Raw genomic sequence first — 12,663 nt, 5'->3', positions numbered from 1 at the left:
CTATATGGTGTCTGTCCACAGAGAACGGAGGTCACGGGTAGGGTCCTGGCAGGAACAGCTTGGAGCTATTCCCAGGTTCCCTAAGGGCTCAGCAACACGGAAGGGCGACCAGTGGTGGGCATTCCAGAAAGGGGACAGCAACGCTCAGGCCTGGGGGTGACAGCAATCTGAACTGAGCGAAACACAACAGAGGGAGCGGGGAGAGGGACAGGAAGCAGGCAAGGGTGGTTGGTGATGGGTTACAGGATGCCTGGGAAGCCAGCAGGAAAGCACAGGCTCATTCATTAGACAGAGGGGAGCCGTTCGAGGCTCTGAGCAGGAGAATGGCGTAGTCGGAGCCGTGCCTAAGAAGGAGAGATCAGCTGCTGTTTGCTGGCAGCTTCGGAGTGGGACAGGAGGTAGTAGGATTAATTAGCAGACTGGTTCTAGGGAACCGAGGGGCCTGGGCTGAGAGTCTTATCAGCTCAGGACACACCCACCGCGTACTCTGCCCATCCCCAGGCCTCACTCCTCCTGTTTCTGAATGACTGATTCAGTTCCTTTGAGTCCCCAGGGCTCACCAGGATCTGAAGGCCTTCCAGGTCCCCAAGGCCCAGCGGTGAGTGAGTGGGAGGGCCATGGAGATGTGGAGGGGGCGGGGAGTCTCCTGACTCCTCCCTGTGGCCTGGGGACTGGAAGGGTGGGTTTCAGTTATATTCTTCTCTGTGGCGACAGGGTCCTCGAGGAGAGCGAGGCCCCCAGGGGAGCTCTGGTGAGAAGGGTGACCAGGTGAGTGATGCTTGGGGGCGTGGCTGAAGGGGCTGGGGGCGTGGCTGAAGGGGCTGGGGGCGTGACTGAAGAGGCTGGGGGCGGGGTTGAAGAGGCTAGTTCTGGTTCTCCTACCCACCCTCCCACCTCCTAGCCAGAGCCTCTCCTACTGGCCATCTTGGGTAGATGAGGACAAAGCCTGCAGGCTGCTCCACCCGTTCCTCTTCCCACCCAAGTGGCCAGGTGTAGGGGTGACCTCCTCACTTCTTCCCCTAGGGATTTCAAGGCCAGCCAGGCTTTCCAGGCCCACCGGTGAGTAAAGACACAAAAGTTCCCTGTAATGTGGTCCCATTGAGAAGAGCAGGTCTTGCCAGTACCCCCTGGACGAAAATGAACCTGGGAAGGGGAGTCAAGAGATGGGAGGACAGTGTAGGTGGCCGGACAGTGTAGGTGGCCGGACAGTGTAGGTGGCCGGACAGTGTAGGTGGCCGGACAGTGTAGGTGGCCATGATAGAGTCTAGAAGCCAGATGTAAAGAGCAGACCTTATGGGTGGCCACAGAGGACCAGACAGACAGAAGAAACACACAGAGAAAGAAGGGAGATGGAGCCCCACTTTTATTCCTGCCTGCTTCTTTGTCGATCCAGGGTCCCCCAGGATTCCCAGGCAAAGCTGGAGCCCCTGGTCCTCCTGGTCCCCAAGCAGAGAAGGTGAGCAGAAACCCACATCTGAGCCAGGAAGCTCTCATGACTCTGTTCAGGCCTTCAGGAAATCCACAGGCAACTCCATTGCACTAAGGCTGGGCTCAGCAACCAGTGGCTCCATGGATGGCCCTGTACCCTCCCATTGCCCTCCCCTTGCTCTCCCCACACCCTTGAGCAGCCTCTGCGTATCCTGGGCTCCCATTTGCCAGGAGAGTGGCAAAAGCAGGGTGGGGAAGGAGGCACAGGAGCAAGAGAGGTGGGTAACTAGACTGTGACAGGCCAGCTTTGCCTAGCTTCGTTTCTCAAGAGAGAGCAGAGAGGGCAAGGAGCCAAGGGAAAGGATGGAACCGGGATCCCTCAAATGAGGGCACAGCTAGAGGTGGAGCGTGCCTCTCTTCTTAGGCTGTCCCCAAGGGCCAGAGGACACGGGAGTCACCTGTGACTTTGTGATAAGACAGAGACAGCAGCCGTGGAGAACCACACTCGTTACTCTGAGACTGCCTTGTTAAACTGGACACGTAGCCCTACTGTGGCTTGGAGAGGACACCCCTGACTCTGTAGAAGCTGGGCCTCCTTTGTGTACCGGGTGGGAGCTGTCAGACACCCCAAGGTTGATGTCTGAGCTTTGGATGGAAGAGGGGGTGCACAGGGAGCTGTGATGTTCTGTAGTCTCTGGGAGCCTCTTTCCTCTGACTGTGAGAAAAACAAGTGAGAAAAAAAAAACAGTGGGGAGAACCCAAAAGGTAGGGAGCCATCAGAGCTGAGTTCCCCACTGGAAGAGAGGACAAGCCCCTCACTGCTTCCCCAAGCCAGGACCCATCAGCCATAGGCAGATCTCTGATGGCTGACAGCTCCCTCTCATCCCTTCCCTGTGGAGTCCTCCTTAGGCTGATCATTGCAGAGAACCCCAAACTGTTGGCAGGAGATGCTCCATCACAACGCTCAGTGAGGCCGACATTGGCTAGAACCGTACTGACCCCTTCTGGTGGATGGCGGTATTGCAACACCCCTGGTTTTCTCCCCTGTAGTTCTTTCCCTTTTCTGCAGCCCCCTCCACTGATCCAGGGCTGTGCCTCTCTCTTCTGCCCAGGGGAGGTAGCAGCCTTTCCTTAAGCTTCTTACATCCCAGTCCGCATGCCTGTTCTCACCGCTGCCCTGCTTTGGGCCTTAAGGGGCCATCCAGGGACTGTGGCTGTATTTGCAGGCCGTTTTACAGTCCCTGAGCCTTTTATTAGACAAAAGTTCATGTAAAATCTCAAATAATACAGACACAAGGGAAGATGCTCTGTATAAAACCTGGAAGAAGGTTCTGAAGTCCTATCCTCTGGGCCAGAAACCTACTTCATGTGCCCAGCTTCAGGGCTCCCCAAAACAACCCCTTGGACCCTGAGATGTGATTTGAAAGGCACTGGGCCTGCTTGACAAAGTGCAGCTTGTTATTCAGGGCGCTTCCCAGTCAGGTGACCACCGGCCCAGCTTCCTCTCCCAGTCCATCAACCATAAGGGCCCCAATACCCAGGTCAGGCAGCCATGTGACCACATGCAAACCTTTCTGCCCTAGGTCCTCTCTAGCTTCCTCCTGCCCCATCCCAGGCATTCTTCAGAGTGTGCTTCCTGGTGACACTTCTGTGGCATTTTCCCTGAGCCCCGGCCACCATGGGTCTCCCACCCTACCCTTGGGCTCCGCAGCCCCATCTTTGCAAAGCAGATATGGGGTGTTGCGCTGCCATTGGCTCCAGCAGGTCGTGGTACTCGAGGGGTCATGCAGGAATCTCCCCCACTTTTTTCTCCTTGAGGTGTTAGAGCCCACAAACACGGCATGTCATTAAAGTGATAAAGATTAAACACATCCACCCATCCAGGTGCCAGTCCCAGGGACAACCCTGAGAAGAGGTTGGTCTGAGCAAGTTCTTTCTCCATAAAGCAGTGAGGAAAATGGTGGTGGTGGGGGGCTTGGCAGACGAGGACAGATGCTCATCAGGTCAGGACAGAACTAGGGCTGGGAGCCAAATGCCCTGACTTCCAGGGGTCCATGGTCCCCTTTGCCCTGATTTCACTGGGTGTTCTGGTTTCAGGGCAGTGAAGGGATTCGAGGTCCTTCGGGCTTGCCTGGTTCCCCTGGGCCACCAGGCCCTCCTGGGATTCAGGTGAGTGTGTGCCCTCAGCGCCTGGCAGGTATGAGGGATGGAGTGAGTGCCTATGTGAGCAGACACATGTGTGGCAGGGATGTGAGCTGGGTAAGAGGTAGAGAGAGCCGTGGGGCTGGATCCGCCTTCCAGAGATAGTACAGCATCCAGAAATGCCTTTCCCCTGTCTGCAGGGCCCGGCTGGGCTGGAAGGACTGGACGGGAAGGATGGCAAGCCCGGCCTGAGGGTAAGATGGGGATGGGGGGTGGGGTGGGCAGGACCCCTCCCTAACCTTCTCCTGATAAAGTGTGCTGAGAAGTCACCCCTTCATCAGGGTGCCTAAGTGTCCTCCTAGGCTGCTTCTTCTCCCAGATGGCATCAGACTTCTCGGGTCTCTCACTCCTTCTAATAGATTTAGCCAGGTTCAGTGGATTGGTCTCAGTGAAGACAGAATGGTGACAGAGATGCCATTTATATTCCAAAACTTGGGCAGCTAGAGAAAGGAAGCTAGGTTCTGTGGAGAACCAAGCTGTAGCCATTACAGGCCTGAGCAGGCCCTGGCTCCTTGGTTGAGTTTTTTTCTGGAGAATCTGTGAGAGATGGGAACATGGCATACAGGGAACATTGAGGTCAACTCCTATCCTTAACCAAAGAAAGAAAATCCGGGCCTACAGAGGGGCTGGGACCCATTCACAGTCCCCAGCCCATCAGAGGCCGAGCCAGGCTGAGTTCCCTCTGCCCCACCAAATCCTGAGATGGGAGACTCGGACAAGCAGAGGCAGAGGCAGAGGGGAAGGAGTTGGGTGGAGGCCAAACCAAACTTCCTCAATGCTCCTTCTCTTTCCCTAGGGGGACCCAGGTCCCGCTGGCCCTCCTGGACTCATGGGACCCCCGGTAAGTTGAGAGCAGGAAGGAGCCAGGAGCTCCGAGCCTCCTCCCAGCCATCCTCAGCCTCCCAGTCCTCACGCCAGGACTGTGATAGACTCCATTGATTTGGCCTGAGCAGGGTATGGGGAGCATCTCAGAGGAGGTAAGAGAAACATTTCCCTGCTTTTTCTTCCAGGGTTTCAAGGGGAAACCAGGGCATCCCGGCCTCCCTGGGCCTAAGGTAAGGGGGACTCTGGACAACGGGCATCCCTATTCTCTTCAGGCCCAGTCCAGCTAGACATGGCAACCCAGCCTGGGTCTAGGATGTCGCCTGGTCCCAGAATGAGATGTTACTCCAGCACCCTAGCTTCCTGAGGCCACTAGGGCCTGCCGACCTGAGTCAGGACTCTGCTACCTATCAGCCGAAGGGTGCCAGAGACCCTCTGGTCAAAGCCAGGGCAAGGTGGCAGAGTTCACTTTATCCAGGCTCAACAGAGGGTGGAGATACTAAACTCCACTGTCCCCTCTCTCTTTTAGGGTGACTGCGGAAAACCAGGTCCCCCTGGCAGCAGTGGCCGGCCAGGTGCAGAGGTAAGGACTGCTGTCACACAGCCTTGGGCTCTGCTGTGTCCCAAGATGAAGCCTCTCCTTCCCCACACTGGCAAAGTGGCTGCCTTCTCTCCTTGGCTTTCTGCTGGGAAATTTCACCCCACACTGCACATCTTGACCCTTTTCCATCTTGAGAGGTGTAACTGGTCCTCTCCCTAGAAGGACAATTCCACAACCACCCAAAAGACAAAGCCTGGCCTTCTTAAGCCGTGGAAGGCTAGGGTCAAAGTTCAGAGCTCTGTCCAGCCCTCTGGCCATTGCTGCAGGCCACTACCCTCAACCCACTCCTACCGATCAGCCACACATATGCAGATCAGTTGGTTTCTGTGTCACCTCTTTCTTTCTCTGATTCCTGCAGGGTGAGCCTGGTGCCATGGGACCCCAGGGACGACCAGGACCCCCAGGTCATCTTGTGAGTTAAACTGGTTTTGTCTCTGCTTCTATGAATTAGGATGCCCCTGGGGATGGGGTAAGCTGGTTATGCCACAGTAGCTGTCCTAGCCAGGCAGAGGTATGAGGGGCTTCAGGCTCATCTGACTCAGTGGTTTTTGCTTTTTGCCACTTTTGGGGTTCAGTGTGCACACTCACATTTGCTGACCAGACATGAGTCATTCCGTTAGTCAGGAAGTAGTTATTAGCGATCTGCTGCAGATCAGGGCCACAGCATGGAGTCAGACAGACAAGGGCCCTTATCCCACAGGGCTTCCCAGCAGGCAGAGGAAACATGTGTCTGAAAGGGGATGTTGCAGGGAACACCTGGGAGGTGGGGAACGCTAGGACAGCAGTACCCAGCCTGTGGGTTGAGATATCAGATATTGGTGTATCAATTCATTATGATTCATAACAGTAGCAAAATCCCAGTGACAAAGTAGCAATGAAATGATTTTATGGCTGGGGGTCCCCACAACATGAGATATTAAAGGTTGAGAACCACTGCTTTAGGGGAGCCATTGCTGGAGAAGGGACATGGATACACAAAACCAAAAGCTTTGATGTGTCTGAGGGACCTGAAGACTGTCACACTGGGGTAGCTTGATACATGTGTGACCAGAAAAGCTGAACTTTGAAAACGATACCTCTGTGGTGGGTGCAGGCAGGTATGCCCAGGAAAGGGCTGGTAAGTGGCAGGTGGGTGGCTGGGTGGTGGGAAGGAAGAGGGAACAGAGGGCTCGGGATCTAGGGTGCACTCAGAGGTAGGGAGCTCGCTCTGAAGCAAGGGCAAGCTGAGCGGTGGAAAGAGAGGGACCAAGAAGTTCTGCTGAGTGCCTGGGTGGGCAGGTGGTGGTTTTGCCATTAGGGGGAATTGGAGAGCATATTTATTTAGCAATACTGTATTTTTCCATCCACTTTTCTCATCAGTGACACAAACGGCTGCCGATTGTGGCCTTTGATCAGTGTGACGGCACCAAGCCGACAGGGCTCCCGAGAGCAAATCCACTGGTGTGCTAGTATAGCATGGCTGTATAATTTTCAGGAGGTGTTTGGGAACATTAAAAATAGCTCATGACAAAAAAAAAACCCAGGAATTCTCAGGTCCCCGTTTTGTGTATCTCAAGGACTACAGAGACTCTGTGCTGGGGACCCCAGGGCTCCCCCCAGGCCCGTTCACATTAAGTGTGAGAGAGTCATACACTGGACGGTGGGCCTGGTAGAGATTCCACAGGGTGGGGGGCTATGGATGAGGACCTGCTGGGCTCCCCCGTCATTCCTCTCTTCTACCCTGGTCCCTGCTATGTGCTGGTTCCAATGAGCATCCCCACCCTAGGAGTCTTACATGAGTAGTATAGGTGCCATGGTGCCAGAATGTTCTGGAAGGGGTGTGGAGGGATGTGCTCTGGGGAGGAGCTGAGCACTCTTGGATTCAGAGAAGGTATTGTTGTGCTGAGGGAGGTGACCTTTGGACTGTGGGCATCTCAGATATAGCTCCAGCAGTGTCAGGAGGGGACAACCCCGGGCGGGGGGGTTAGAGTGTCATTGCTTCCCAGAGTGTGGGGCTCCAGAGCTTTCCCATGTGGATGCTGGGTCAGCCTTTCTGTTCTGTCCCCAAAGATCTCCCCCTTCCGTGATATGGAAAAGGACTTTGGAGACAGCTGGATTCCCTTCTGTGGCTGTAGAGGATGGGGGACATGGTCTCTGGTACCTGTTGTCCCTGCCCTTCACCTCTACAGTGTAAAACCTCATTACTGGTTTTCCCTCCTCCACAAAACAATGGGAGGCTGGGCTGCCTTTAGGGAGCACAGGGTCTCGGGAGAGGTCCCAGCTAGTGGTTCGTCCTCCGCTGCCTTTGGCCTCTGCACCTCACAACCTAGGTGCACCTGTCAGTGAGCACTGGGCACAAGGGTCCTGTCTATTCAGCCCCTCCCGCCTCTGCTCTGGAACCAGAGCTCCTGGTAGAAGTTCAAGTGTAAGACAGGAAGGAAGGGGAGATTTCGGGAGGAGAGCAGAGCGAAAGCAGCGTAGGGATGTTCCTGCTGCCGCGCACACCCCCTCCAGCCTGGGCTTTAGGTCAAACCCCTTACCATGCCTTGTCTCCCCTGTCCCTAGGGGCCACAGGGGCCTCCAGGCCAGCCGGGTCCACCTGGGATCTCCACTATGGTAAGTGATTTTCTTCCAAGTACTTCCTCGAGGAACATTGAACATTGTCTTTTCTGCTGTGGGCTCTTTCCAAAGCCAACGGATGGAGAATGTTTTTGTTCTCCCTCCTTCTTAGCAGCAGCCTCTCACTTGTCCTAAAGATCTCCCTTCTGGGATGAGGCAAAGGGTGGTTCAAGGCCATCCTAGGGCCATCTGCCCCTGTGGAGCCTGGCCCCTGGAACATGGTGGTGGGGGTTGGGTTCTGCCTCTGGACTCGTGGGTTCTGCTTCTCCTTTCCCCGCTCACTTTCATCCTATTTTTCAGGGCCTGAAAGGAGATCGGGGAGCCCCTGGAGAAAGGGGTTTGGCAGGCCTCCCAGGCCAACCTGGCACACCTGGACACCCTGGCCCTCCGGTAAGACCCCACATCTTATAGCCCAGCCCAGGGGAGAGGACTTGACTTTATCCAACACACCTGGGATCTCCAGGAAAGGAGAGGGTGTTAGCATGGCAGGGTAGCAGCATGGGCCTGTGTCTAGGGATTGTATTGTATCCTGAAAGACAAGCCCTGCAAGCCAGCACTGAGCCAGCTGCACGCAAGGGCACTGCCTCAGAGGACATATCATCAACCTAATGCAGACCCCTTGACGAGGTGCCAGGAAGAGAGGACTTGGTCCATGTGTTGGCCCTGCCCCTGCCCCAGTGGAGCTTGTCAGTAACCACAAAAAGTCTTTGAAAATGTCAGGAACCAGAAATACTGTGCTATTACTGTAACTTTCAGAGCGCTGCAGAAGCCAGACTTGATCTCAGCCCGTTTAGCATTCAGAGTGATGCTATATTGGTCACTGACTGTGCCGAAGCGAGCCTTAGCTTATGTTGGATGTGTGTTTTCTCTTAATGTGTTCTGCAACACTATTTGGAGGTCCAATTGTCCCTGGGGTTTCAGATGAGGAAATGAGGGTTCAGTGTGACTGAGCTGATGGCTCTGAGTTACACAGCTAGTAAATGGGAGAGCTGAGACTTGATCCCCAGCCTGTTTCACTGCAAATTCTGCACCCCTTCGCCATTGCAAATTTTGTGCCCCTTCACCAACCTGCGCTGCTTTCCCTCTATGGAGGTCCAGACAGGCAAACCACATGAGTGGAGCTGCTTGCTGGTCTTGGGCATGTAAAGGTTCTGAGAAACCAAAGAAGAGGGCCCAGGTCTCTATGACCGGGCTTTCTCACCAAGCAGACTTTCCTCCAGAGCACAGTAGCAAACCAGAGCTGGTTGTTAGTCCCTGGTGAGATGGATGAGGACATGCCATGTGGGCATGGTCACTGGACCTATTTCCCAGAGGGCCAGGGGTCAGCACTCACGCTCATTGTGAACTCCACCCCTGGGAATGTCATCCCTTCCAGGCTCCCTCCCTCCCTGCAGACTCAGGAGCTGCCAGAGCCCTGGCAGCCTCTAACCCTTGACCTGCAATCAGAGATTTTCCTTCTCCAGCAGCCACCAGAAAGGCCTGGGCAACTCAGGGGGTCAGGGGCTGGACAGCCCTGAACTGTTGTAGTGTCGTGGGGGAAGGAAGGAAGTCAGCTTGTCCTGGCCAGTCTCACTGAGGACAGAGGCTCACCGTTCATGTAGCCCTTCAGCAAGCATTTATTGCACACCGAGAGCCAGGGAAAGCATACAGTTCTCAAGGAAAAAAAGACACCTCTGCCCTCGTCCGTCAGGTTGCAGTGGGGAGGGAAGGGAACTGCAGGATCAGGGTTCCTTGATAGAACAAAGAGGTGTGAGGGAGGTAAGGTGGGGTTGACTGACTGCTCATTCTGCTTCTAATGCTCTCTGCTCCCCAGGGTGAACCTGGGTCGGATGGTGCGGCTGGCAAAGAGGTACAGTTACGCTGCTCTCTCTTCCCCTCGGGGACATTTCTTCTTGGTCCTCATCTTGTTCCATCCCTCATTCAGTAAGCGTACGCCATGGGCACAGACTATCTCCTATAGAAACTATACCCATAGTTTCCAATTTCAGGTTGATTGAAAATATTCAGGGAAAACTTGCATGTGTCCCCACGCCTGCTCACTGTCTTCCTTGACCACGATTCCCTACACGGCAGCATTTCCACTGGTCGCTATTGTTGAGCAGGTCAGAGGTGACGTAGAGCACACAGACTGGTTGGTACACACAAGTTATACCAAGTGTCACACCATTTTACAAATGGGACTCGAGACAGACTTGGGGATACACGGGGATCCCGGAACCGTCCCCTATAGATATCTAGGGCCAATTACATGCAAGAAGCTGGTAACTCTTGTTCTCATGGAATAAGAGGACCCTGTTTCTGGTCAGAAAGAGATAACAATGATTAACAGTCTCCAAACAAACGTTCCCTGGGCCCCCACCGGGCCCTCTGCTCTTTTAGACTGGCCTTCCCACTCTGACTTCTTGTCATATCAGTTCATCTGTGACGAGGGATCAGCCAATGCTATCAAACAAGGCCATGCCCCCGGGGACGTCATCCTCCCTCCCAGCTGTCAGCCCCCTCTGGTCGGAAGGGAAGCTGTCATCTCTTCCCACACAGCCCAGCTGGACATAACCAGGGTCCTAGGGCAGAAAATGGTGGTCCTTCCCACTGCACCTCCCCTGCTCCCACCTCAGGGAGCCTCAGTGATGCTGCCCAGACTTGACTCCAAACTTCTGCTTTCTTATAGGGACCTCCCGGAAAGCAGGGGCTCTATGGACCTCCCGGCCCAAAGGTGAGCGACCTCTCGCTGGGTCTGAAAAGAGATACTCAGGAACCCCAAGTTGCAATTGTAGCCACAGAGGAAGCCTAGGGTGGCCAATAGTCAGGAAAGGGACATGTGACCTCACCTGGGACTGTCCCATCTATATCTTGGGGAATGGAGGTCTCACTAATCCCCTCATCATGGCCCACTCTGGCTCACTCCAGGGCCTCTGGGTTGGTCTAGGAGTAAAAAGAAGTCCCTTCGCCTAGTCACACTGATACTAGAGTGTGGAAGCGGTGCTATGGGACTCCAGGAAGGACTCCTAACTCTAACTGGCCATGAGGGAGGAAGGCTGCAGGAAGGACAAGAACACTCAGCATAGAAAAGCAGAGAGGTAATCATCAGGGCGCTGAGGCTGGGAAGGCCTTCCAGACAGCAGATCCAAGCAACATGGATCTGCTTGACCAGAGAGTGACAGGCAGCTAGAGCTGGCAAAGGAAGGTGTGAGGACGGCGTTATGGTCTTGCCTGGGCAAGGAAAGGGACCTCCCTACTGAGGGTATGTGGGAGCCTGAGCATTTCCCAGCAAAGGGGGATGCAAACATTGCCTTCCAGAAGCACTGCTCTGAGAGGTGGTAAGACATAGGAGCCTGTATCAGCTCAGCGGGGGATGCTGGGCACCTGGGGAAGGGGCTGACATACTGTGACAGACTTGGAAAGTCAGTAATGCTGTCTGTGACTTGCTGTCTTTGTAGGGTGACCCAGGACCTGCAGGACAGAAGGGCCAAGCAGGAGAGAAGGGACGATCTGGCATGCCGGGGGGACCTGGCAAGAGCGGTTCCATGGGACCTATTGGGCCACCAGGTCCTGCAGGAGAAAGAGGCCACCCTGGGTCCCCAGGGCCTGCAGGGAACCCTGGATTGCCTGGTTTGCCAGGCTCTATGGTAAGGGGAGGCCAACAACCATGGGCTGGCACATGGTTACTTTAGCAACTCCTGCTGACATTCTCCAGGAAAGAGCTCAGCTCCAGGTGGCATCTAGTTTTTCAGGGGAAAGTGGGGGAGCTTCAGGTGCCCCTCCCATCCCAAGCTGCATTTTAGCACAAAATGTATTGTACTATTTCAGGGTGGGTAGCACTTTGGATTAAGCCTCCGTGGGAGGCTCCCAGGACCTTTACCCTCTGCTCCATCTTTTATTTCTGGAAATCAAGTCTGTTCACTGGGAAAGTGCCATGCTTGGACGTATAATTGAGGCCAGGTTTCTTCTCTTTCATCAGGGAGACATGGTGAATTATGATGACATCAAGAGGTTCATCAGACAAGAGATCATTAAAATGTTTGATGGTAATTGGCAGCCGGCTGGGTGGCAGTGGGTAATGTTTGCCCTTACCAGCCATTTCTTCACCCGGTCCTGCCTTCCTTTTCCTTAAAGCTCCAGTGTCCTCCCCTTCCCACCCTCGCACATTTTCAGACAGCAGGTGACAGGCATATGCTCACCTATCCATCAGACCTCCCTTGTCACCTGCTCTGTTCAGAGATGAATCGGTTCTCTTCTGCCCTCCCGATCCCCCACTCGAGCAGAGGAGGTTAAGAAAGCCAATTTCAAAGGAGCCTGTGTAGTGGCACTTCTGAGGAGAGGGGCGAGCAGGCAGAAGGTGCCGCTAGGGTTGGTTTGAAGCCTTTTTCCTGCTTGTGTGCTGTGGACTCAGGGGAACATGGATGCTGGGCGTCCTGCTTAGGAAAGAGACCTCTCTGGACCACATTCTGAAGCCAGTGGTGGACCAAGGGTGATGGTTACAGGAAAGAGATGCCCAAATCAGATCCATGCTTCTGAAAGGTCTGAATGGGAGGGCACATGGGGGCCACAACACAAGACCTCCCTCGGGAGAGCAGCCCATGCTCCCCAGCCTGATACTTCTCTTTGGAGGCTGTCCCATGCTGGTGGCATGTCTGCAGCATCTGCAGCCACTCTGAGCACCTGGTCGCCCAGTGACCTGGCCTTTGTCTTTCCTTACAGAGAGGATGGCTTACTATACCTCCAGGATGCAGTTCCCCATGGAGGTGGCAGCAGCTCCGGGCCGGCCAGGGCCGCCTGGAAAGGATGGTGCTCCAGGCCGGCCAGGTGCTCCAGGGTCACCTGGGCTCCCTGGTCAGATAGGCCGAGAAGGACGCCAGGGTTTGCCAGGAATGAGAGGTAGCTCTGCCTTCTGGATCTCTGGGGTATAGGGTATCTGCAGCTGTGCATGGGCTGGCTGTTGTGACTCTCTTTCCTCTCTCTCTCTCTCTCTCTCTCTCTCTCTCTCTCTCTCTCTCTCTCTCTCTCTCTCTCTC

General features: G+C 54.8%; 1 protein-coding gene across 3 annotated transcripts in view; it reads left to right on the top strand.

The window, feature by feature from the left end:
• Col16a1 (collagen type XVI alpha 1 chain) overlaps positions 1 to 12,663 on the top strand; it is a 53,254-nt gene that overhangs the window by 39,255 nt on the left and 1,336 nt on the right. For all 3 annotated transcript variants that reach the window (XM_026782182.1, XM_026782183.1, XM_013348275.2), the window contains 17 exons: positions 554 to 598; positions 715 to 768; positions 1,024 to 1,059; positions 1,394 to 1,456; positions 3,526 to 3,597; positions 3,771 to 3,824; positions 4,427 to 4,471; positions 4,641 to 4,685; positions 4,982 to 5,035; positions 5,412 to 5,465; positions 7,598 to 7,648; positions 7,952 to 8,041; positions 9,465 to 9,500; positions 10,320 to 10,364; positions 11,089 to 11,277; positions 11,610 to 11,676; positions 12,350 to 12,526. In XM_026782182.1, coding sequence (XP_026637983.1) covers positions 554 to 598; positions 715 to 768; positions 1,024 to 1,059; positions 1,394 to 1,456; positions 3,526 to 3,597; positions 3,771 to 3,824; positions 4,427 to 4,471; positions 4,641 to 4,685; positions 4,982 to 5,035; positions 5,412 to 5,465; positions 7,598 to 7,648; positions 7,952 to 8,041; positions 9,465 to 9,500; positions 10,320 to 10,364; positions 11,089 to 11,277; positions 11,610 to 11,676; positions 12,350 to 12,526 — 1,177 coding nt within the window. The remainder of the gene's footprint in view (positions 1 to 553; positions 599 to 714; positions 769 to 1,023; positions 1,060 to 1,393; positions 1,457 to 3,525; positions 3,598 to 3,770; positions 3,825 to 4,426; positions 4,472 to 4,640; positions 4,686 to 4,981; positions 5,036 to 5,411; positions 5,466 to 7,597; positions 7,649 to 7,951; positions 8,042 to 9,464; positions 9,501 to 10,319; positions 10,365 to 11,088; positions 11,278 to 11,609; positions 11,677 to 12,349; positions 12,527 to 12,663) is intronic.

Source organism: Microtus ochrogaster, chromosome 10, assembly GCF_000317375.1.
Source record: "Microtus ochrogaster isolate Prairie Vole_2 chromosome 10, MicOch1.0, whole genome shotgun sequence".
Classification (NCBI taxonomy): Eukaryota; Metazoa; Chordata; class Mammalia; order Rodentia; family Cricetidae; genus Microtus; species Microtus ochrogaster.
Note: the sequence above shows the minus strand (reverse complement) of the source record. Positions and strands in the feature narration are given on the sequence as shown.